General features: G+C 32.1%; 1 protein-coding gene across 5 annotated transcripts in view; it reads left to right on the forward strand.

Moving 5' to 3' along the window:
- The window catches only part of NOVA1 (NOVA alternative splicing regulator 1), a 148,590-nt gene that overhangs the window by 88,866 nt on the left and 33,479 nt on the right, over nucleotides 1-26,245 (forward strand). For all 5 annotated transcript variants that reach the window (XM_028114867.1, XM_028114869.1, XM_028114868.1 and 2 more), the window contains exon 3: nucleotides 25,091-25,257. In XM_028114867.1, the coding sequence (XP_027970668.1) occupies nucleotides 25,091-25,257 (167 nt within the window). The remainder of the gene's footprint in view (nucleotides 1-25,090; nucleotides 25,258-26,245) is intronic.

Here is a 26,245-nt window from a genome sequence, read left to right on the forward strand (position 1 = left end):
GATGGGTGATGTAAATCTAATCTAAAACTAATCTTTTTATATGAACAATCTTTGGGTTAGGACAAAAATGAAATTCAGGAAATTTCAGATAACTATTGACTGATTAACATATACCAGATTTTTATTTGATTTGATATCTAATATCTATCTAATACCAAATATGATATATTGACAGTCCTTAAAGGACAGTTGCTTATCTTTCTATCTGCAGAGACCATTCAGGTTCAAGGTCAGCAAGGGGTCAAGATTTTTTTTTTTATCAGTGACGACTAGAGGACTCATGAGAGATGAAAGGGACTATGATTTAAATTCAGCAATGTAGCCCTGCATCGGGCTCCCTGCTCCATGGAAAGCCTGCTTCTCCCTCTCCCACTCCCCCTGCTTGTGTTCTCTCTCTCGCTGTGTCTCTCTCTGTCAAATAAATAAACAAAATCTTTAAAAAAATAAAAATAAAAAAAAAATTCGGCAATGTAGCGAGCCTTTCTTAGGCTAACATGAAAAGTTCTTGGATTTCTTAAAGGAAATTTCTTCCCCAAGTCTATCTTACTGATGTTGAATTTACTTCCCTTTATGAACTCCAGATCCAAATTATTCTTCTAAGGCCTACTTGAAGTCGTTCTAAGCTCTCAAAGATTACCTAGACTAATTCAAAAATACCATAAATTCCTAACCTGGAAAAATGTTTAGCTAATGAAAGACTAGAGCTTATTCAGGTATTAGTAACACAGTATTGGCCTGAGAATGAGATTTCTAAGAATGAGATTTGTTTTCTGAGAAATGATAAGTAACTTGGCATTTTTTAGAAGGCTGTAATTACTGTAATGTAAACATTATTTTTTCTCTAACGTATTTTAATCTGATGGTGTTATTTATTGATTTTTATTAATATTTATTAATATTATTTGATTACTCAGGCTAGTATGTTTTAGATGGGTATCTATTTTTATGTACAACTGATTTAAAATTTTTTTGAACTTCACCAGATGTCTAATTTTTAAGATTTTAAAAAATATTTTAATACAAATGAAACAAGGAAAAAGATTTTTTAAAAGGTTGTTTAAACTTGATTATTTTTCTAAATGAATTATAAACTATAAAATTGAATAAATATTTCTAACAGTATGTTTTAATTATTTACAATTGTGTCATCTTATTAATATGTATTATGAATCTCAAAAACACATGAATATTATAGGAAATTTTTAAAATGCAATTGAGTAAAATAAGGAAAAATTAAACCAAATCATACTGTTCAATTACTTTTAAAATTTGGTATCCAGTATATTATTTCATACTTTTTCTCATGCATATATGTGTGTATTTTATATATTTTTTTAATAAAATGAGATTGTGCTTGGCAGAAGTGAATTAAAGCTATGTTCAGTTTACTGTTCAGCTCATTAATAAATTTTGTATAAACACTGTTCAGCTGTTATTCTTCTCAAATATGTAGTGATACCTAGGTTCTATACTTCACATATGAGCTTGCCTGTCAGCCTCTCTGAATAGGACTTACTACAGACCTTCCTTCAGTATGTCATCTGTTTTACTTGAGTATGTCTAGTCAAGCACTCCCTGCCTCTCCAGCCAAAGTTTCTGTAGTCACTGTTACCACCTAGGATCAGAAGCCCATTTTTCTACTACTTGGGACAAGGAGAGGAAGGGAGAATGCAAGGGATTAATTCCCTCCTACACATATTTCAAAGAACTGTGCTAGCTCTTGCTCTACTAATCCTCCCTTCTCTTTAATGCCTAAGAGTTTGAATAGCTTCTGTTTTCTGTGAGTTTGGAAATGTGTTTTACTTTTTTTACTCCATTCACTGTCATTTGCTCACTGGGGAGTTATTTGTTGGATACTGACTGTGTGTATAGGGCACACTTCAAAGCACTGGCGATACAGCAGTAAAAGTCATATAAGACCATTGTCTTCAAGGGAAAAGAAAGAATTGAACAAATAATGAATAGCATAAGTATTTTACAGAAACATAACGTAGTACTAGAGTGAAAAGGTGTATGTACATGTGATGAAGAGGACCTGCTTTAGTAAGAATGGCCATCTTCCTTACTAAGGAATTTTTCATAAATTCTGGTCCAATTAGATAACTTTCTATGATTTTGAGACTAGGAAGAACAGGATGCTGAAGTGTCTCTCCTTAAGCTACATCTACCTTTGTTTAATAGGCAAACATCACTGAAAAAAACTAGAAATAAGTTTTTTTGTTAACTTAGGTTTCCGTATGTGTATATAAATAATGTGTATAAAAACTTTAAACAGTACCACTACCACTAAGATAGATACCTATTTAATGGAAATAAAATCTTTTGAATATTTTTGTAATGTCCACATGTAAGCTGCATGGTACAGTTTTAGGCTGTGTTATGGACCATGAGGTAGTTAGTTGACATTGACCTGACATTAAAAAAGCCAACTGACATTCTACAAGTGAGTTATGCATAGTATGTGAGTAATGAGTTGTTTATAGTAATGATTAACTTACACTTTTATCTATATATTAAATGGCTAGTATGCCTTCCAAAAAGTTCTGGTATAGAAAATTTCATGTTATACAATCCCTTAATTCCATTATAAAGATTACTCTCACTAAACATTGAACAACTATTTAGAACATGTTATTAAAGAGGTACCAAACATGCCCAGGGCACTCCATGTTTTTGTTTGCCCCTGCTATTATGTTGTCTGATTTATTTTTTCTCATTTAACTCATCTTGAGCCTCTTTTCATACCGGTAAATAAATAGTTCATTATAAATTTAATTATGGTTTATTATGATTAATCACAATTTATTTAACCAAATTCCTGTTGTTGAACTTTAATTTTCTTGCCATTAGAAAAATGTTTTCAGGAACAACTCTGTATTTGCATCTGTATATTTTTCCAGTTGTTTCATGTAAATTTAAAAATTTGTAAATGAGATTACTAGCTTATAATACTCTTGATACTTGTTGCTAAACTGCCTTCCAGAAAGAGTGTACCAACCTGTAATTCCAGCAGTATTATTTATGCTAGAGTACCCATTTCTACATATCTATACCAAACCTTTATAATTATTTGCCAATTAGAGCTATATAGTAGGATGTGATTTATTTGCTTTTTTGAATACAGTGAACTGAATATTTTTTCATTTGATTAGCAAATCAGACTTCCCTCACTCCTTCCTTTGACTTCCCTTTCTGTGGCGTGATCATGATATGAGGATATATTGACATATGTCTGAGTGTGCATGCATATGTGTGTGTGTGTTACAAGAGAGTAAATGAAATGGCCATTTGTGTACCTAGTTCATTTTTTTCTGGTTAATATTTATCTTTTCCTAAGGATTTTCAAAATACTTCATATATTAAGGAATTAGTACCAGATATCAATCCAATATTTATCACATATGTTACAGATTTTCCCAGTTTGATCTTAGACTTCTAATTTTGTTTCATGTCTACAGAAGTAATAAATTATATGTTAAACTGTTTTGGAGAGGATGTATGGAAACAGGGACTTTTATACATTGTTGATGAGACACTAAGGGAGACTAAGCAGAAATGGCAAGAAATATGATTTATAATCCTTGACTGATGTTCAGTTAAGAGGAATAACTGCTAGAAAAAACATGAACTAAATGATGTATCTCTGATTCTAAAATGTTATTGTAAGAACAGTAACACAAAACTTGAAGACAGTATTATCATTGTATATATCATATTTAAAGTAAGGTGAAATGATGAGATTTTTTAGAATTTACTAGGAAAGCATAGTTGTCAGAACCATTTAATTAACAAAATATAATTGCTTATATTTGAACTTTGCTGCACAGTAAATTTTTAAATTTTTAACTCTCCAGTTTCTGCAATATAATTAACTGTACATGGTATTTTTTTTAATTTCTAGAAACATATTACTTTCAAAATCAGTTATATGCATAGCTTGTAATAAAATTTATACTTGGGTAAATAATATTTTAAATTACTGTCTTCTTTTGAAAATATGGTCTTAGCAAGTTAAAAAAATCTAATACTATGTAGTGCTGACTGTTGTGCACTTGTAAATGCAATGAAAAGTTGTATAAAATGAATTAATTTTTTTTTTGCTCTACTATGGCTTTGATAGCAGGGATGATTACTTGCAAATGAACAGCTGCATCTTTAGCACCACAGGCTTAAATTAACGTCCCAAAGTCCCATAGGTTTTACATTCCATGACATGTTAGCAAGAAACTTACAAATATAGAAAGGCTCATGTTTTAAGATGGAACACAATTCATATAATATCCATGATTAGCAAAGCAAATAAAATTCAGGCAAACAGCAGGCTGTATAAGAGAAATAGAAAATGATGAAAGAGAAAAAAAGGAAGAAGAAACTAGTTGGTTTCTGTTAAAGTTGAATAACAGTAAAAACAAACCATTTTCATCACATTAGCAGTATTGATGAAATTGATTTAGTTGATACTATTACTCTGAGCAACTAATACAATTATTTTAAATTTCTCATTTTGTTGTAATCTGAAATATTTTCACATAGCTCTTGTAAAACGTAATGATATAAACTTCTAGGCCATGTGAGTTTTTCCCTTATTTTCATTTTTATAAATGAGAAAAGAATGACTGAATACTTGGAATTCATAATAAATAAACAGTTCAAGTTAAGATTTGGTTATTTTAATAGATGAAAAGTTTTATAACAGCATAGTGAATATTTTGTTCTGCTCAAATAATTACTAAACTTTAAAGTCTGTTGTATCAAATATAGTGTCAATTTTGCTTGAAGTTACTGAAAATGAGAATGAAGAACTCTCAATACAAAAAAGGATAGTACCTGATTGTTTACCAATAGCTTTGTCTTTTTCTTAGTAAGATAATAATTAAAAATGAACTTCCTAGCTGTTTTAACAAGAAGCTACACTAATCTGACCATTCTTTCCCTATACTTAAAAATTATGTCAAAATTCAAAACAAATCTATTGGTCGCTTCAGTTAGACTGACTTCCAGTAAACTTTTCATTAAAATAGTCTTAACAGTTGGCATTCATCAGCCCTTAATATTGTGTTGTACACATACATGTATTTGCATATGGGATTTGTATACCTGTTCATATGCAGTTAAACCAACATGTAGCCCCTCTTTCCTAGCACTTGTACAGCTAGATGTCATTATGTGGCCTCTTTATTTTCTCTGGCCCTAGATATACTAGCAAAATATTATCTTAGCAATATCTAGACAATAGTAATGGAAATTATTTCCAATCTTAAGATGATATTATACCTTCCTTTTTTAACATCTTGGCTTTATGTTTTACAAATAATAGTGGATGGCTACTTTTAAAATTATAAGGTGAGCCCTTCAAATATGAATTTGATTTGTGACATCTACAAAATATTGCTTGCTTGGGGAGGATGTTAACAGGTGTTACATGCAAAAAGCTGTAATGAGTAAATAAATTTATTTATAAAAAGTTAAATGGGTTTCTTTATTGTAGGACTTCATATTTTTAATATGCTAATATGTATTATGAATCATTCAGAGAGGAGGTTATTATATGCAGTTTTTCCCTTCAGAAGTATTGGACCAGAAATTCCTTTTTTTCATGGAGCATATTGTAGGGCAAGTGTTATGTAAAATTTACTTAGAGAAGTGCTAGACTAGCATTTGGGGGTTTTAATGCTTTAAAAAATCTTGATCTTCTTCTTCAACTTATCTTTTAAAAAGGTGATTATATAACACAATTATTTTTTTTTTCTTTTAAGAACTACTTCTCACAATTCCTGAATTTTCTTGAGGTGGCAACTTCAAAACTTTTACCAATGCAGTCATATTATTCAACTCATAATAGTATCTGTTTTTCTTATAAATACTTTGTATGATCTAGGTTCTTCCTTTCTTTCCGTCTTCATCTCTTTTCATATTTCACTTGAACATTTTTCCCAACTCTGTGGAGCTACTTACATGGGACATCATTGTTCTGACAAACCTTTTGTTCTCAAACTTCCTTACCTTAACACATGTAGTTCTCTCTTCCTAGAATGGCCCTTCCTTATGGCGTATCTGCTGGTGAACTCTTCATATGACTTAGAACTCAGATTGAGACTCACTCAGTAAAGCTTTACTGAGCTAATACCTGCCATCTATTTATACCTCCATTTAGTCACTTATTAGATCATGAATATTTAATAAGTATTTGACACATATACATGTATGCCTGGATGCTGTGGGTGTAAGGATGAACAATACAAATGTATCAACAAAGAGCTCACATTCTCATGGGCTGGACAGACGAGTGAATAGGCAACTATAATAATCCATGATAATTGCTATTTTGGGGAAGTATAGAGTCCTGTGGATACATGTAAGGAGAGCAGTTAACCTAGACTATGGAAACGCAGTAACACTTTGGGAAACTGATAACTGGTCAGAGATTTAAGAGAGAAATAGGGCTTACTGAGGTAAAAGGGTGAGTGCAAGCAGAACATCTAAGAAAAAAGTTAAAAACAGAGATGTACTTACTTGAAAATACATGAAATTACTAGAGAGATAGTCGAGCAGACATTGATAATTATGTGGTGTAGTTGTTATATAGTATTAACCATTGTACTATAATATTACCAAATACTGTGGCTTTGAAAACTCTAGGTCTGAACTTTGAGACCATGTTGGAATTGACTGTGACTAATAAGGTAGTATTCTACTATATTTGTAACATTTTATAAGTCACACATATTGAATTTGTTTCTCTATACCATAGCCATACAACTATATAATAGAAAGGAAGCCCTAACTGGATTTTCATAAAAGAGCAAATTTTCAACAAGCTTGGAATAGATTAGGTGTGTACACCTCTTATGCTAAAATGGTATCTGAGGAACATAGGAGTGCATAAAGTCATGTATATTTTCTCCAGACTAAGTGTACTCAAAATCCTTGTAAATTTTTTTTACAACTACATACTATTGTACCCAGGAAGTTTCTATATTACTTTGTTATTTTCCTTTTTTGAGTTACAGATAAAGAATAGTAGCCTATAGCTTAAAAGTTTCCTATCAGTAGGGACTTTGTCCCCTATGTTATTAGAAATTGGACACGGAAGAAAAACCAGTCTGTTATGTCTAACACATTCACATTGTTTTATGTATAGTTCTAGGTTGTTGGTCTCTAATTTTAAATATGCCAGAACAATTTATAAGAAGACTGTGGTTAAATTTCCAAAATGTTTATTCCTTTTAAATAAGCTCACAGAAAATTTCTTAACAATATTCCCAGGTTTAACCTGTCAGGGCTCTTTTATAGGTCTTATTCAGAAATAAGGCTCTTTGTAAAGTATTCAGACAAATTTACTCCTAATGTCAAGTTTGTGTTGTGTTCATTTGTGTTTCTATGATATTTCAGCTTGGTGTAATACACTGTATTTGCTTATAACATATGCAGATGCCTATAATTTTGATTCAACAAAAGAAAAAGACCAAAGATAGTTTTACTCTAATAAAATTATTTTACTATTAAGGTTAATAAGTGGGCATTTATTTTATTTTCAGAATATTTGAGTTGATTATAGATGCTTATAAAATAATGGTTCCATTGGGTCTGTTAGAGACTCATTGAATGAATAAATTATGTTTTTATGCCCTTTAGAAATATCCCATAATAGCCTTTCTCCAGGCACTGATAGGCAGCTGTGTGGAAGACCAAGTTCTGGTCTGCAGAGAACTTTTCTTCCAGGTGAACGGCCTTTTCTGGATGATATATATATTTTAAAGATTTTTGAGTTTGGGGGAGTCTAGCAGACCTGCAAGAACAAAAATTACTCTTCAGGAAAATAAAATAAAACAACGTATCCCATTGTAGAGTCAGAAATTGCTAGACTTGCAAAGAAACAGGAAAATAGCACCCATAGGGAAAGAATTCAGTTGATAGAAACTGACCAGGAGATGGCTCAGGTATTAGATTTAAAATGCAAAGACATGTCAGCAGTTATGCTGATGAAGTTTAACGGCTTGATGGAAAATCTGGACTTGATGGTTGAAGAGATAGGGGAATCCCTTAAAAAGGATCTAAAGGAAATTTTAGGAGTAGAAAGTAAAATACCTGAAGTGAAAAATATAAACAACTCCAGTACCAAAAAGGAGTGGCCACAAATAAAAGGTTTAGCCACACAAAAAACAGGGTTGGTAGAGAAAATAGAAGGAGCAAACTCTGAAATAGTTGAAGATACTGAAAATTTGACCTTTAAAAGAAAAGAAGTAAGTGAGCTGAGTAGCAAATTAGATAAAGCTGAAGAGTACAGTATGAACCAAGGTAAGGAATTGTCCCGTGATGAATCAAAAAATGACAAAGTCATGGAAAGTGTGGAAGAAGCCATAAGCAATATAGACAACACTTGGGGAGATCGTAGTATCCATACAAAAGTAACACGAGAGAACCGAGAGATTGGAAAGGATGAACTGGTCAGAGAAAAAAGAGAGGAAAAAAAATCCCTCAGAATTTAAAGAATATAGAGAAAATACTAAAAACCTCCAGAGAAGATGAAGGAGCAGTACTTACGTTGGTGGCAGACTTTTCATCAGCAACACTGAACATTAGTAAGCAATGGAGTAACGTCTTCAACATTCTGAGGGAAAATGATTTTGAACCTAAAGTTCTATGCCAGGTTAAATTAACATTTAAGTGTGATGGTGAAGTAAGGACCTTTTCAGATATGCAAAGTCTCAGCAATTTTATTAGCCAAAAACCGTTTATGAATGAATTACTGAAAGATGTACTCCCACAAAAGGAAAAAATAAAGGAAGAAGGTACGGGATTCAAAAAAAAGTGGAAAAAACTCTACTAGACTTGAAGCATGGAGCTGAGGGGGAAGCCAGTGGTGGCTTGAGCTTTCTATTTGTTAAAGAAGTAAAGGTTGCTGAGCCAGAGGAAGTGAAGAACTTAGAGATTCAGGAAGAAGAGTCTTCAGAGCTGGAAGAAGAGGCTTCAGAGTTGGATGAGGAAGGAGAGGCTTCAGGGCTGGAGGAGGAGGGAGAGGAAGAGGCTTCAGTATTACATGAGAAACAGGATTCAACCTTTCAGCGTCATTCTGAGGTAAATACACAATGTGGAGTTGAAGGGGAAAAAAAGGGTTTGGAGATTGTTTTAATTAAAGGGGTAGAAGATTCTGAGCCAGAGGAAGAAAAAGGTTCAGAGTGGGAAATGGAAGTAGTTTTATCATAGGAGGAAGGAGAGGACTCTGAGGTAGAAAATGTAAAGACTGCCTCCCAGATTTAGAAAAAAGAGGCCTCAGATGGACTCAAAGAAATTGCCTATGATTATTTGGCTCAGGACTTTGAGAAGAAAAAATTGGTGAAACACCAGATGGTACAAAAAAACCAGAATAAAAAGGAAACAGCTATGCCCAGAAACCAAGGAGTTGGGACAGTCTGTCTGACCTTGCATTTGGCCTCTCCCTCAAAATCACTAGAGATAAGTTCTGATAAGCAGAAAAGGCATTTAAGTACAAATTCGAGTACTCCATCAGGAATCACCAAATTTTTAAGGAATACTGACAGAGAGCGACACAAAACTCTGCTAACAGATGAGTGAACATCTAAAGAAACAGACTTAATACAAGAAACTGAAGAAAACTTTAGAAGAAATGTAATTAACAACTTTAGAGAGCTACAGGAGGAGGTTGCAAATCTTAAAAATTACCTTCCAGAGGTCTTGGGAATAAAAAACTCAACAGATGTTCTGAATAGCAGAATAGACACACTTGAAGAGAGAATGGACAATCTAGAAGACCGAATTGAAGAATTCTAAGGATACAATGCAAATGACCAAACAGATAATAAATAAAGAAAGGTCAAGAGACATAGAGGATAGATCCAGAAGTTTCAACATCCGTTTGATAGGAATTCCAGGAAAAGATAATAAAGAGAATGGAGCAGAGGAAATAATTAGGGAAGTCATTGAAGAAAACTTTCCAGAGCTAAAGTATTCAAGTCTTGATGTTGTCAGTGCTTACCAAATACCTAGTAAGATTAATGAGAAGAGACTCACTCCTAGACACATCTTGGTGAAATTTGGGAATTCCAGTGATAAAGAAAAAATCCTAAAGGCTTCCAGAAAAAGAGAAATAACCTACAGAGGAACAAGAATCAGATTGACCACAGACTTATCATTAGATACTCTAGATGCTAGAAGTCAGTGGAGCAATGTCATAAAAGTTCTGCAGGCAAAAGGCTTTACACCTAGAATCTTATACCCAGCCAAATTGGCATTTGATTTTGAAGGTAAAACAAAGACATTTTTTGATACCGAAGAATTCACAAAGTTTGTTTCTTGCATACCCTCTTTGAAAGAATTACTGGAGGATATACTTTAGCAATCTAGGATAACTATAAACACATACACACACTATATATTACCTTCTTCCCACAGCAAGAGAAAACGAAATTAAAATGCCACATTTCTACCCAGGAGGAAGGACTATGAACAGTGTACTTGGGGAGTAGGGGAAGGAAGGTTACAGATACTACTTAGATGTGAAGTTAAAGGGTGTGTTAAAATTAGTGTTAATCATTGTAGTTTGTGCAAGAGTAGGCTTTCTAAACTACTGGGGAAAGGGAGGGAATCTGTCAATGTAACCATGGGGAGAGGTGGGGTGAAAGTAATAGAAAAACAGGAAAAAAGATGACAGGATAAGTTAAATAGGAAAAATATGCAAAAGTTGAACTTTTGTCACAAGAAGGTACTCAATTTTAGATCATTTATCATGATGTGAATCTTGAATCTTTATATTAAACCTTTTTCCTTTGAAAAAAAAGAAATATCCCATAATACCACTTTCTTTTTCATTTATTAAATAGAAATGAACTCTTATTTAAAGTCAGATGTTCTCAAATTTTTACATAGAAGTGGTCATTATCAATACATTAAAACTTTAATTTAGCTCTAATATAAACTAGCAGACTTTGGTCAGATAATTTAATTGAAAAAGACATTTATTTTTTTCCTAGCAGTGGGTAGTTTTGGTATTCTAGTAGGTGCCAAACTTAAAATGTCACGCTTTGATATGTAGCAGTATTATAAGCTTTAATTTGTAGTCAGGATTTGATATTTTATCATTACAATTATTAGGTTTAATTGGTTTACTGAGAATTGGTTTACTTGGATTTTTTTCCTTGGGAAAACCCTTTATAAAATTATTCTGTGGAAATGGGTGTACCTTAGAAGGAATAATCATAAAACATTGAGCTGAATTCCTATCCATTGATCCACTGATGTTTCTAAAAGAATGGTCAGAAAGAACATATCTTTTGAAATAGAAATGTATGGTGGATATATTCATTTGTAGATTTTAGTAGGAAATCATGTATGATAATAACCCTTACTAAATAGAAAATCGTCTAATAATGGTCCTTTGTTGTACATGGTTCTGTTGGTAGTTCATTTGTTTAATACTTCTCTCTGTATACATTTTCCCTCTTCTTTTGGTATTTATAATAGAGTTTAATGTAATCAGTATGGATCAATAAAATCTTACTGTAATGTGGTTTATCCAAGGCCATAATTTTAACTCATTAAATGAATAAGTCTTTATTAACAGTCTGCTGAGTTTTGAGCTGGGGATATAGCTGAGAACAAAACAGTCAGGGTTTCTGTTCTCTTTGACCTTTTGTTCTAACTGGGAGAGGCAACAATTAAGTAAACAAATTACAACAAACAAGAATTTCAGAAAGTATTAAGAATCATGGAGAAAGTAAAGAACTTAAAGTGAATGAGAGTGAGCTATTTTATGGTTGTTAAGTGAGACCTCTCTGATGAGGTGTCATTGAACCATGGTTGTGAGAAAGGGGCCAATATAAGAAAAGACAGAGAAAAATGCTCCTAAGGTAGAAGTCAGTAGGAAAAAAAAGCCTAAGTGAGAACAAGCCTTGGCATGTTCCAGTGACTAAAAAAGACCCAACTCCCTGGAGTGAAGAAAAAGAGAGGGAGAGTAATATGAGATGAGGAGTGAGAACTAAGCGGAGGCCAAATCATGATGGGTTTTGAAAGCCAGAATAAAATTTGGATTTAACTCTAAGATGAGAATACACTGATTTTAAACTGGTAAATTACATATAATTGGCATATTCAAGAAATTATTTTGAACAAGGAGTGGATTTATAGAGATGCAAGAAGTGAAACAGCCTGTCCTGTTTAGAGACAATGATGGCTTGGACTAGGGAGGTGTCAGTAGAGAGTAAATTCATAATATATTTTTATGATATTTACAACCATGGAACTAAGTAGTTAATGTAGCAAGAGTATAGCAGCCAGAAAGCCAAAGGAAGAAAGTGCTTAAGGCAGAAATGGTTAACTGAGGCTACGGTATGGAGAGGAAAGATAAAATACCATAATACTATACCATTTATTTTTTGTCTTCGTTGCTGTAATTTACCAACATCCCTGTCATTCCACCTTATTGACTGAAAACTTTAGCATCTGATTTACTGTCTACCTCTATACGTGTACTCCTGTTCAGCCTTTGTTTCCAAAAACTTTGAGAGAAAATATAATGGCAAAGATGGCGAGGGAGTGGCGAAGTGGAGCAAGGAAAATATCTAGTTTGTGACCCCAAGTAACCTGGGATATGACAGAATAAAAACTGCCCCAGTTGAGAGTGTTCCATGGTGCATAAAGAACTAAAGGAACAGACAAATATAATGAAGGGGTGAAACTAAAAGGAACATTCATAAAAGAGGTTTTGGATATGGAGCGTGTGTTGAAACTGAAGTAACAGAGGGCACAATAAAGGGGCTTAGGGGACAGAGAAAGGTAGGGAATTGGGTCAGATTTAAAGACATAGAAAAGACTATTAGCATAAAAATCTGATGTGATGACTAGAGAGACTTCTGTGGTAAGGTAGATATATAGGAATATGAAGAATGGAAATCTCACATAGGAAGACGAACAGTTAAAGTTTAGTCCTGTTTATTATTTTAAAGGTCTGTTACCACTGACCATTCTTTTCTGCTCCTTAAATGATGTAGTGTTCTTTAATGGGAGAGGAGCAGGGGTAGTGAGATACTGAAGTGTGGTAACCACTGGACAGGGGAAGAGTTGACTCAAATGAACTAACTGAAGGAAACTCGAGGACTTATTTACAGGGACAGGTTAATGAGTAAAGGCAGGAGGCCAAAAACTACATAGAAAGTGAACAGGAAACCAAAGACCTGAACCCCTTCTAAAAGAAAGGAGCCCAGAGGAAAGAAAGCCAGTCATCTGTCCTCACATGGGTCAGAAGCCAGGGGGCGACCAGGAGTCCAAGGATCTGTCTTCAAGTGGATTAGAAGTCAAGAGGACTATCCAAAGGGTCAGGAGGTTTAGTCTATGGAGACTTACGTATTCCTATGATAGTGCATGAATATATCTTGACAAGGAATCACTCTGTTACATGCAGGTAATATCTAGCCTGAGATTTCTCCAGTTGACAGACCTTATTCATAACCTTTTAGTAGTTCAGAGTAACAGAGACAAAGGTACGAGACAGGCTTATATGAAACAGGAATTGGAATTACAGAAAATTATTCTTATAGAAACACAGTTTTGCCATTTTCTAGGATATATTTTTGAAACTAAGAATATAATAGGTAAGTCAATTAATTTTATTTCTTGGTATCACAGAAACTCATCAGAACAGCAGCTACCTGTTTTGAGCTACAGTCAAACTGGTGTTAGATGTATTATCTATTTTCATATCTCACCTTTAGTCCTTGTAACTCTAATAAATTCTGATATTCTTTAGTTTATAATTCTTTAATACTCTGCTAAAGAAATGAATTGACAACATACTCTATTGTCTTTTCACAACAGAGAATACAAAAGTAATTTTTAGCAATTGAGTTGAAAAGCTTTGAAAAACTTCCGAGCCTCCCCTTCAGCCTCCAGATATGTGGAGGCTGTGGCATGCTGCAGCCATTTATTTAAATAAGAGATTTCTCTACTTATTCTCAAAATTATGGTCATAGCAAAACTATCATGCACAATGAGAGAGTATAGATTAGCAGGATGTCTTACTGGTAAGTTTGTATTTTCTTTCTTAATAAAATATTGCCATTTTTTCAACATGATAAAAGGCATTTGTGGAATTCAGTTAACATTACATCTAATAGTGAAATTCTGAAACCTTTAATCTGAAGATCAAGAACAAGACAGGATACCTGCTTTCAGCACTGTTATTCAATACCGTACTGGTAGTTCTAGACAGAATGATTGAACAGGGAAAGATTTTTAAAAGGCATCCAAATTGGAAAGGAGGAAGTAAAACTATCTCTTTTCACAGATGACATGATCCTATATATATAATATGTATATATATATATATATATATATATATATATAAGATATATATAGGAACTCCAAAGAATCTATAAAAAACTACCAGAACTAATAAACAAATACAGCAGATTTATAGGGTGTAAAAATCAACACACAAAAATCAGTGTCTTTGTGTACACCAGCAATGGCCAATCCCAAAAGGAAATTAAAAAAGCAATTTCATGTGCAACAGCATCTAAAAGAATAAAATACCTAGGAATAAGTTCAACCAAGGAGATGAAAGACCAAAGACCTAAATAAGTGGAAAATCATCCTGTGTTCATTGGTACAAAGACTTAATATTAAGATGCCAATATTACCCAAAGCAATCTACAAATTCAGTTAACTCTCTATTAAAATTCCAACAGCCTTTTTTTACACAAATGGAAAACACAGTCTTCAAATTCATGTGGAATTTCAAGGGGCCTTGAATATCTAAAACAATCTTGAAAAAGTACGAAGTTGGGGATTCACTCTTCCCAATTTCAAACATTACTACAAAGCTACAGTAATCAGAACATTGTGATGCTTACATAGGGATAGACATAAAGACCAATGGAATGTAATTGACAGTCCAGAAATAAACCTATATACATGAAGGTATTTGTAAATCATCTATAAAGGTTTCTAGGAAGAACTAAAACTCTACAACAAAAAGACAAAAACCAAATTATGGGAAGAGGGAGTGAATAGACATATCTCCACAGAGAATATACAAATTGTCAATAAGCAATGAAAACATACTCAACATTATTAATCATTAAAGGAATGCAAATCAATTATACAAGTGATGGCTAGTTATTAAAAATAAAGAAAGAATAGGTGTTAGTGAGGAGATGGAGAAATCAGAGTCCTTAAACATTGATGGTGGGAATGTAAAATGGTGCAGCACCTGTGGAAAATAGTTAAGCTCTTTCTCAAAAATCTACATATAGAATTATATTGCCCAGCAATTCCACTCCTAGATATAGACCCGAAAGAACTGAAGACATAGACCCAAGCAGTACATTAATGGTAATTGCAGCATTATTCACAGTGGTCAAAAGATGGAAATAGCCCAAGTGTCCATCAACAGATGAACGGATGAACAATGTGATATATAGACACGTGGGAAAATTATTTAGCCATGGAAAGGAATGAAGTTTTGATATATGCTACAACATAACTGAAAAAAAAATATGTTGAGTGAAATAAGGAAGATAGGAAAAGGCAAATACTGTATGATTCTACTTATATGAAATATTTAGAATAGGCAAATTCATAAAAACAGAAAGTAGATTAGAGGTTACTAAGGAATGTGGGGAGGAAGAGATGGGGATTTATTTCTTAATGGTTACACACTTTCTGTTTGAAATGATAAAAAAAATTTGGAAATACATGGTGATATTTGTACAACCTTGTGAATATAATTAATGCCACTGAATCATATAATTAAAAGTGGTTTAAATGGCAAATTTTATGTTATATGTAATTTACCACAATTGTAAAATATTTTGCTGTTTTGTATCATCTCAACACAAGTTAAAACTGTGCTCAAAATTAATACCTTTTTTAAGAAAATAATCCTCCTTAATGAAGGATTCCATATACTCTTGAAATTTTTATCATTTTCCCAAACTTTACAAATTTACCTTCCCATATTCCTCCCCCCAGCAAGTTAATGGGTCACAATTCTTTCTCCTTCCTCTACATTCCTTTGATATAGTGCATATGAGCAACAGTGTGACATTTGTTATCTTTCACTAACTTGAATAATTTACTACCTCTGAAAACCTATGCAAATGTGGGCCTTGTCTTTGTATTTGATTTATAAGCTCCTGATAAAGATGGGAGTCTTTTTCAAAATAACTCTATTTTTAAAGAAAATATGGAATAAAGTCTCTGCTTATACTTTGGTAATGCATTAATCTATATTGGACCTCAAAGTGATAACTTATATGTTAGGAACAGGACTGTCACCAGAGATGTTCATCTTGTTGCTCTCAGCTTACATCAGCAGCACTTCTCAGATTTTTTAGGATGCTGCATGTCCAGTGGTATGTTTCTTTCCTTACCTTCAGATGACTTTGATTAGCTATGCATGCTCCCACTGGTCACACTTCTGAGTTTCTAAGCTTAGTTTGATATCACATGTTTGTTGCAAGCTGTTTTTCCAGCTTCCAAGTATGGTCTGCAAACTTCTGCGAGTGAATTCCTGTTAGTACATAAGGAATAACTAGAAAAATTCTAAGTGCAATTTGCCTGACAGCAAAAATTTAAGAATACAAAATCAATGTCAAAAATGGTAACAGTAATTGGTAGTGGAAGGAAAGTCAGGAAGTCTATTTTACATATACATATAAAAACATAATTAAACTTTTAATAAAACTTAGTCATGGCAGTTTTATATTCCTATGATCTGTGATGGAAGTTAAAAGGTAATAATACTGACCAAACTAGGATTTCAATGTCTGATTTTAAAAGCACAAACCTATGCTAAGGATGAATGAACAACTAGTCATCATTATAACTGTTGGTAGGACCTTTTGCATGGCCTCAGAATTTAAAAACTGCAAATGAATTACAATATATATGAGAACAATTGCAATTGTTACTTAGAATTTTCAGATGTCTGCTTTCAAACCTTGGGGTTCTTCAAAAGTTAGTATCTCCTATGCTCCTGATGCTACTTTATGGGAATAGCTATTTAAAAGTAAATGACCATGCCATTTGCATGGATGGGACAGAGAATGAGTAAATAAGAAGCTGGACATGTACTCTAATTCCCATTCATTCTCTCATCTTAAATTCTTTGAAGAATGAGTATTTTCAGATTTTTCTTAAAAGTATACTTTCATTATTTGACTTGACTGAGTATATATCAGTGTTAAAGCGTGCTCTGTAAACAGAATCAAGCCTTTGCTACCTTGTGACTAAAGCTTGTTATAATGGCCCTTTTCAAATTTCTACAGCTTAGAAGTAGAGACATGATTGTGTGGAGAGTTAATTACCTGGAGAAGAAAAGCAATTATTACTTTGTATCATAAGATGTCAATTCCTATGATTTCCTTTTTAAAAAAAAGCCTCTTCTTGAAATGGTATATTTTTTCCTTAGAAATTGTAAGGTAGGAGGAAGCATTATCAAATGTGCGTAACTGTACAGTGGGTAATAAAAGCTGCAATTACAAATTGAACTTACTTTTTATAGAAATTTTCCTAAGTGCTTTTGTTGATTTGAAAACTTGTTTTAAAAAATTTGCTAACAGTCCACACAATTGTTAACCATCTCCTGTGGTTGTCTGTGCTCTGTAAGAAAGGTCAATCCTTTCTTTCATTTTATGCCAGATTTGGAATAAATCTGTGAAGTGATACTAATGGTATGACTCAGTGTATGTAAAAAAATTATCAGACTTGGGTGAAAATTATTTTTCCATCATCAAGCTGAAACATGTGACTTTCTTAAACGGATGTAATTTAGTAGCTGGCCTAACATTACATTTTCAGAAGGTATATGTTATAATGGAAAGAATATGGTATTTGACAAAACCTACGTCTCTCTGCATTTGTTAGTTATGTGTCCTTGGCCCAACTGCTTCAAGATAATATTATTTGCCCTGGTTATTGTGAGTATTAAATGAGATAGTATATAATACATAATGTACAATTATATTAATAATATATTAAATACATGTATTATGACATACATATTTTTATATAAATCATAAGATGGTTTGTAAATTTTACTAAGTATAATCAACATTTAAAGCACTCATCTTACAATGATATTCTGAGATACGTATTGTAAAATTGCTTAAAATTTTAAGTTAGCTCTTCCCTATGAGTATAGGGACATGGAAAAAAAAGCAAGCCAAAGGAAAAGATGTATAGTTGTGAACTTCAGGGGAGACCTTTGAATGGCTTCATTTCTTGAAATGGCTAAAGTATATATTTTCCCCTGAAAGAATGTCATGCCATATTTCTACACCTACCAGACCTTAAATATCCTTAAGTGGGGCTTTTGCTGGTGTAATTACCTTAAATACCCTTAAATGGGACTTTTCCTGATGTAATTATAGCAATAAATATGGAATGTGTGTAAATCAACTATTTATAAAGGCATTAATAGGAATAGATGTTTCTTATATATGGATCATTGTAGAGGATACATATTAAAGACATGGTAACATTATCTGTTGAAAGGTAGTATATTAAAAGCATGTATTTTCAAGTATTAAAATCTTTCAACAGTTTTAATCTGTTAAATTTATCATTACTATTACTGTTATTTTCATCTTTTAAAATAATTTACATTTTGTTCTTTCTAACCTGAAATTTGTATAGCATGTTATTACAAATGATGGGTAATCTGTGGTATATTTTTAATAATTAAACTGAAGGAAAGCTAGCGAGCTAATGCTTCTGCTTTTTTTAAACCACAAAAACATGCGAGTAATTAAATTACCATGATTATAGATTGAGAATAGTGAAATACTCCTTGAAAATGGCTTTATTCATTTATTTTTTCTTTTTTATTATAATGTTAATCACCATACATTACATCATTAGTTTTTTATTGTTATGTTAATCACCATATATTACATCATTAGTTTTTGATGTAGTGTTCCATGATTCATTGTTTGCGTATAACACCCGGTGCTCCATGCAGTATGTGCCCTCTTTAATACCCATCACCAGGCTAACCCATCCCCCCCACATCCCACCCCTCTAGAACCCTCAGTTTGTTTCTCAGAGTCCATAGTCTCTCATGGCTTTATTCATTTAAAAAGATGATACTATCTGTTTCAGTTTCATTAATGAAGTATAGATGACAAAATATGTTATATTAATTTCAGGTGTACAACATACTTGTTCAACAATTCTGTTCAATACCCAGTGCTCATCCCAATAAGTGTAGTCACCCTCTGTCACATACAGTGTTATTATAATAGTATTGACCATGTTTCCTATACTGTACATTTCATCTCTATGATTTATTTACTTTATAACTGGAAGTTTGTAACTTTTAAGCCCCTTCACCTATTTCACCATTCCCCACCCCATACCCCTCTGGCAACCATCAGTTTGTTTTCTGTATTTATGAGTCTATTTTTGCCTTTTTAAAATATTTTTGTTGTTCATTTAAGATAAATTGACTTACATAAATCTTGGGATTACCACTTTATTACTGCCCAGAACTATGTAATTGAGTCCAAGTTATTATGGAAATGTTAAATATATTTGAAAATATATAATAAATTGGGAGATACTTCTTAAAATGGTAGAAACTGTTATGTTGAAAAAAATGAATCTTTATTCAAAATATATACTGTGCAGAATAAGTAATTTCTCGGTGCTAATAAGAAGCTGTTATCTTACTGTAAAAATTATCAAAGTATGTCATGTTTTGTTCTAAATCTCAGTTTTTGCCTATTGCAAAGTTAATTGGCACTTCCACTTTCTCAGTCCTTTTCAAGGCCAAAATCATTGTCAATAGGTTATCCTAGAATTAATATTCTACTATATTTTATATTTATTTTTCATTTTGAGATGTTTCACTGTCATTCATCCAACCAGATCCCTTACTTTAGATTGATACTGTTATTTCCTAAAGAATTATATATTTGCATTCTTATCATAAGATACTAGGTTATATTCTCCATAAGAGTGTACACTAATAGATTTTCTTACACCCAAACAAAATGTTCACTAAATTTCATCATAGTTGACAATTGGAAATATGTGGATCAAATCATTAGTATATGCCCATTATTCTAGACTAGACTCATTCTAATGGATATGATAATTTATAACTTAATATATTTTTTGAAATTATTTCCCCAGATATATCTGTTTTATACACATTGACTGATCTTATAAACCTAAAGAAGGTAACTGGTTTGATAGACATTTTATGAATAAATAGCTCTTAAAATCAATCACATATGTTTTCAATATACAGATAAGAACATTTAGAGTCACTTTTTCATTTATTCAAAAAATACTTCTTAAGCATCCACAGTATACCGGGCACTATTCTAGATACTTGAGGATACAGTAGTGAACATACACACAAGGTCCCTTTCATATTTTACTTTAATTTTTATCTTTGCTCACGCTGTTATTCTCAAATTTTCTCCATAGCATGAATTCATTTTGTATTCTCTCTCTATATTTTATTTGTTTTATGTATAGTAGCTACATGAACTAGAATATGAACTCCATGAAAAAAGGAAGATTTGTCTGGTCACCCAGCTTCTAGTACAGTACCTAACCTTAAGTAGGGACTTAATAGATTTTTGTCAAATGAATGAATGAGTTGAATAAAATGAGGACCAGAGTGTGTGATATCCTGAAAGCTAAGTGAAATGTTTTTAGAACCAAATCGTCAACTGTGTCAAATGCTGCTGATGGGTCAAACAACATAAAGACATGAAGATTGGATTTACCCACATACAGCTGTTATGAATGCTTTGCATGGGGTGAGGAGTGAAAGCCATATTAGAGTAGATTCAAGAAAAAAGGAAGTGGTGAAGAAGTAGAAAGAGAATATATCTATAGATAGATATATAAAACTCATTCAAGGAATTTTGAGGGATAAGGAAATTGAGCTGTAACTGGAGAGAGGAGTATGAGGCCAAGGAAGCTTTTGAAATGTTTTTCTTATATTTCAAAGAATTCCAAACAAGCAATAAAAGAAAGTACAGTGAACCCCCCTTATGTCCTTCACATATATCAGCAATATCAAGATTTTTGTTGACTTATTTTATTTACTCATTTTGTGGTTGCTGCAGAAATACTTTGAAGTGAATCTGAGTCATTTTAGCTGTATATATTTCAGTATGCAGCTAAAAAAAAAAGGAAAAAATAGCAGTTTTTTACGCAACCTGATGCCATAATCACACCTGTTAAAATTAACAGTAATTCCTTGATACTATCTAATACCTAGTTCTTATCTTATTGCTACAATTATTTAAAATAAAAGTTTTTTGATTCTAGATCCAGTCAAATTCTAATTTACATTTGATCATTTTATCTCTTAAGGTTCTTCTAGACTGTTCTAGAGAACTGTCCTTCTTTTATTGTTGAAGCTAGATCAATTGACCTGTAGACTGTCTTACATTCTTGATTTGTATCTTGGCTTCCACATGGTGTCATTTCATTTATTTTTCTGTTTTCAATATTATTTCAAACTGTAATGTAGTGTAAATGTTTGATTAGATTTAGCTTCATCTACTTTGGGAAACATACTTCATAATCAGTGCCCTGTGTGTCGTATTTCATCACATCAAGAGGCACATGGTTCACTTTCGTATTCTTACGTATGCTAATGGTGATCAGTGAAGTCAATTGGTGACTGCCTCATGTTTCCATTGAAACTTACTCATTAACTTTTCATCTTATGATTTGATGATCTTTGCCTAAATCAGTTATTTCATTTACTTTGCCAAAGGGTAATTTTTTAGTTCTGTCATAAAGGGGGGGGTCTTTAAAAATTGAATAAATTATAACATATTTCTGCTGATGGAGATGATCTAATAGAAAAGGAAAAATTATGATGTAAGAAAGAATTCCAATACATGGAGAAATGGCAAACTTGGTAGATAAGAAGGAATAGAGTCCACTGCATAAGTGATTAAAATACGTCAGGTAGGAGCAGGAACAGTCTAAGTGACTTACTTATTCAAGGTTACAGTAGCACAGAGTGAATATATTTTATTAAATTTCTATCAGAATTTTGCTATAGAATCTGTTTGATAATTGTACCTAATTTTAGAAGCATGCATTTTCAATATTTGGTATTGTATGTGAAATCAAAACTGAAACCATTTTAAGTTTCACTGTCTATATTTGACATTGACCCTACTTGTTAGAGTTTTTCTAATTTCTTCCTCAAAAGTGCATTTTTAAATTAATGTGTCTTATATATCTGTATCTTTACATTTTAAAAAATGTGGGCATATACTTTTATGTAATTGTTTTTCAGCTTTTGTTGCTAGTCTGTTTCAAAGAGAAGTAAATGCTACTGCTAAACAAATAAAATGATAAATAACTGGCAGTTTAGTTTAGACACTAATGGAGCCTAAAAGCCTTTAAAATGACAAAAACAGCAACTTTTATGATTTATAGGTGCATTTTTGTTACACTATTTGGTCATATACCTGACAGTTTTCTCTCTTTGTGACTTTCTCCTAAAAATTATAGTCTTGTGTTATCTGAGTGAAAAGGCCATTAGAGTTCAGTGGAAAAATTTGACAGCATCTCTTCTGAGGATTGCAACAATTCCCATTGGTGGATGTACAATCTCCTCCCCCCCCTTTTTTTTTGTAGTAGTAGTTCTAATGATAGTGATATAATTTAATTCTCAAAGAATACATACTGCAAGTTTGAACCTATAAACTATCTCCAAATTATCTCCTATATGCTCTCTGAAATTCAGGTTTAGACAATCATATTTCTTTATGGCTCAGTGATTTCCATTTACTACCTGTTGGTCTATACACTCTAAAGAGTGTTGTCACTCTGTTGGTGTTACTGTATGTCTGACATGATATGTACTGAATTAAATTAGAATTTTAAAAGCAACATGGATTACATAATCTCTTCAGTTACTTAGTGCCGTGTTGTTGTTGTTTCAGAATCCCTATTGAGGTTGAGCTGATTTCCTGTTTTGGCATCCCCAAAAGAGCACTCTGTATTTGTCTCCAAAAGCAGGAATCTAATCTGATCTGTTTTATTTTGTCTCCTAACTTAGATGAGAACATATTGCATGAGCTACATTGATCAATTATTATTATACTTTCTAGTTATTTATTGGACAATTAATACAACCTTGTAATGACTTCCCCAGAGTATCCCTATAAACTAGATCATTTTACCCAAGAACCACAGAGATACATCTAGGTAGACAAGGATGAAGAAAAGCTGATTAGGAGAAACAGGAAATATTAAACCTTCAAACTCGCATTATATTTTTTCAGATTCTCTTCATCTTTACAGATGAAAGACATACTTGCTCTCTACTGAAATATTTTGTACAACTTAAGAAACTTAGTTTTTCATTGACTTGAATCTTCATTGTTTAAAATATGAAGATTGAATTTAGATGTATCCATATAATATTACTCTTTAAATTCTTGTGATCTAAGTCATTTTTGTAGAAGTAAGAATGATAATCTTTTACTGTTCTTTTAAAATTATAAACTACTAGAAAAATAGTTTATTGAGGCAGTTAATCCTTAAAGCAATATAAATTCCTTATGATCTTTTTAACGTTTGTAGCTTCGCAAATTTGTCCTTCCAAATGTAATTTAAAAATGTTTTATAGAGTAGCTTAGAATTTTTAAACTGTAATACCAAAGAGAAATGTGTTAAATATTTGGGAGTTTTCATATTAATTAAAAAACAAATATTTTATAAATTTAAAAATAATCATTCTTTTGATTTTTTTTGATAACTGTTTAGTAAAGAAATACTTCTGAGAAGTAAGTTTATGTGTTGTGTTGGGATGTTGAATTTAATATCAGGCTGCTGTAATGAGGCTCAGAATAGTCCGAAAACTAATCTTTTTTTTTTTGCCTTAAAGTTTATCTAGAGTGTATAAAATGAGTTATAGGACCTGTGTATTAGACCCAACCAATTTCATTTTAGTCATGTCTCACATATATCTACATTTTATTTACTAGATGTGAAATGAACACTATTAATTAACCTTTATCAATTATCCATAAATTTCAAATTTCATAAACTATTTTTTAAGATTTTATTTATTTATTTATTTATTTATTTGAGAGAGGGAGAGGGACACGCAGACTCCATGCTGAGCTGGAGCCTGACATGGGACTTGATTTAACGACCCTGAGGTCATGACCTGAACCAAAATCGAGTCAGATGCTTAACTGAATCACCCAGGCACCCCATAAGCTATTTTAAAATTTTGTTCTTAACTCTAATATTCTGTCTTATTATTAAAATTACATAATAAAGACAATGTTGACTCATTTATCTAATAAATATTTATTGTGCACCTGTTACGTACTAGGGACTGTTAAAGACTTTGGGGAAACTACAGCACAAAACAAAACAAGCTAATTTATTATCCTTTGAGAGCTTGCATTCTAGTGACAAAGTTAAAAATTAACAAATATAAAATATCAGGTAGTGTTGTTGCTATGATTAAAAGAAGAGTAGGGTAAGTGAATAGAGGGTGGTAGAAATGAAGAAATTTACCTACTTGTAAACTTTCCAAGACCTCCTCTACCCACCAATTTAAATGCTCTTTTCACTCTAGATCATCCATGTGTGCCATCCATATAGGTACGTCCATTATTTTTCATATCATACAATTGTATAATTGTCTGGCCTGATGTTAGTTTAGTTTTTCAACCATAAGATATCCTCTTCGAAAGCTGGGTCCATCGATCTTCATCTATGTATTACCAGTTTTTAACCCTAAGTCCTTTTATAAGTGCTCAGCAAGTATTTTTTATGTCAAATGAATGAATGATATGCTCAGAACTCCTTAAGATCTCAGGCTCTACTGGAAAACCCAAGGCCCTTTTTGAGACAATTAGAAAAGAATGGGTTAAAAAATGGTAGAAAGGAACATTTATGTATGCATTCACTCTGTTTGGTTCAAATGAACATTTCAAGTTAATTAAGAGTTCTACATCTTACATTATTTTATTGGCCTTACTACATCATCCTATTTCATAGCTTTTTTGAAAAAAAATACAAAATAAGAAGGAAAGTTTTCTGAAAATTAATCTTTTATCCACAGGTACTACTGAACGAGTATGCTTGATCCAGGGAACAGTTGAAGCACTGAATGCAGTTCATGGATTCATTGCAGAAAAAATTCGAGAAATGCCCCAAAATGTGGCCAAGACAGAACCAGTCAGCATTCTACAACCCCAGACCACCGTTAATCCAGATCGCATCAAACAAGTGAGTGTTTAGTTGGGAAATCAAAGAGAAATATCCACAGCATAGTATGAATTCCTTATAAAAGAAGCTTTAACGTCTTAGCATATAAAGTTTTTCTTTTCCTAAGCATACTCACTACATAATAAAGTTGTCATTTTATTTACATAAAGACTATCAGAGTCTCTTCCTTAAATTGATCAGTTGATTTATTGATTGATTGAATATCTCATTTTTTAGTGTTACACTGAAGAGCAATTATGTGGCTCATTTCTTTTGTGATTGCCTTTTAAAAAATTTATAGGCACAAATTTGATTTATAGGAATTTAATCTATTTAAAATTACACTCAATTTTTAAAGTATAAAAATTGAAATGAAACTAATCCTCAAAATTTCTAATACCATATTTTAATAATATTTGTAGTCTTTAGTATAGTTATTATGCATATAAACTCCTGTTTTGTTAATTTGTTATACTCAATATTTTTTATAAACAAATATGTATAAGTAGATTTTTATACCTAGCAAATAGTCCTTTGTTACAAAACAGCTATTATGTTCTGTATAACATGTAGTATTTATATATATGTCATGAAGGGCCAATGTTCATTTTTAATGTGTGAGATTTTTCTGTAACAAAAATTTTACTTGATAAAAGGCAGTGTGAGTTTTTAAGGTTGAATAATGGCTGACATGATGTAGGAGAAAAATGACATTCTTTAATGTTAAATTAGGTGAATTCTTCCCCACAAACTCTTAAATTCTCAAAATTTTTTGGTACCTTATGATTATGATTATTGTTTCTGCATTTGCCCTTTTATAATTAGCTACTTAATTTGTGATCGTATTATCAATAGACTATGCTTCAAAAGAAATGTATTATTCTTCATTAATTCACAGAATATTTAATTTACAGAATTTTATATTCATTGTAATAAATTTGAAATGTAGCTCAAAATCTTACTGATTTCATGTTTCTGAATTGAGAAAAAACTTTATACTAAACAATGT

The sequence above is a fragment of the Eumetopias jubatus genome, unplaced genomic scaffold (assembly GCF_037043125.1).
Source record: "Eumetopias jubatus isolate StellerSeaLion01/CBP00866 unplaced genomic scaffold, mEumJub1_p1.0 scaffold_7, whole genome shotgun sequence".
Taxonomy (NCBI): domain Eukaryota; kingdom Metazoa; phylum Chordata; class Mammalia; order Carnivora; family Otariidae; genus Eumetopias; species Eumetopias jubatus.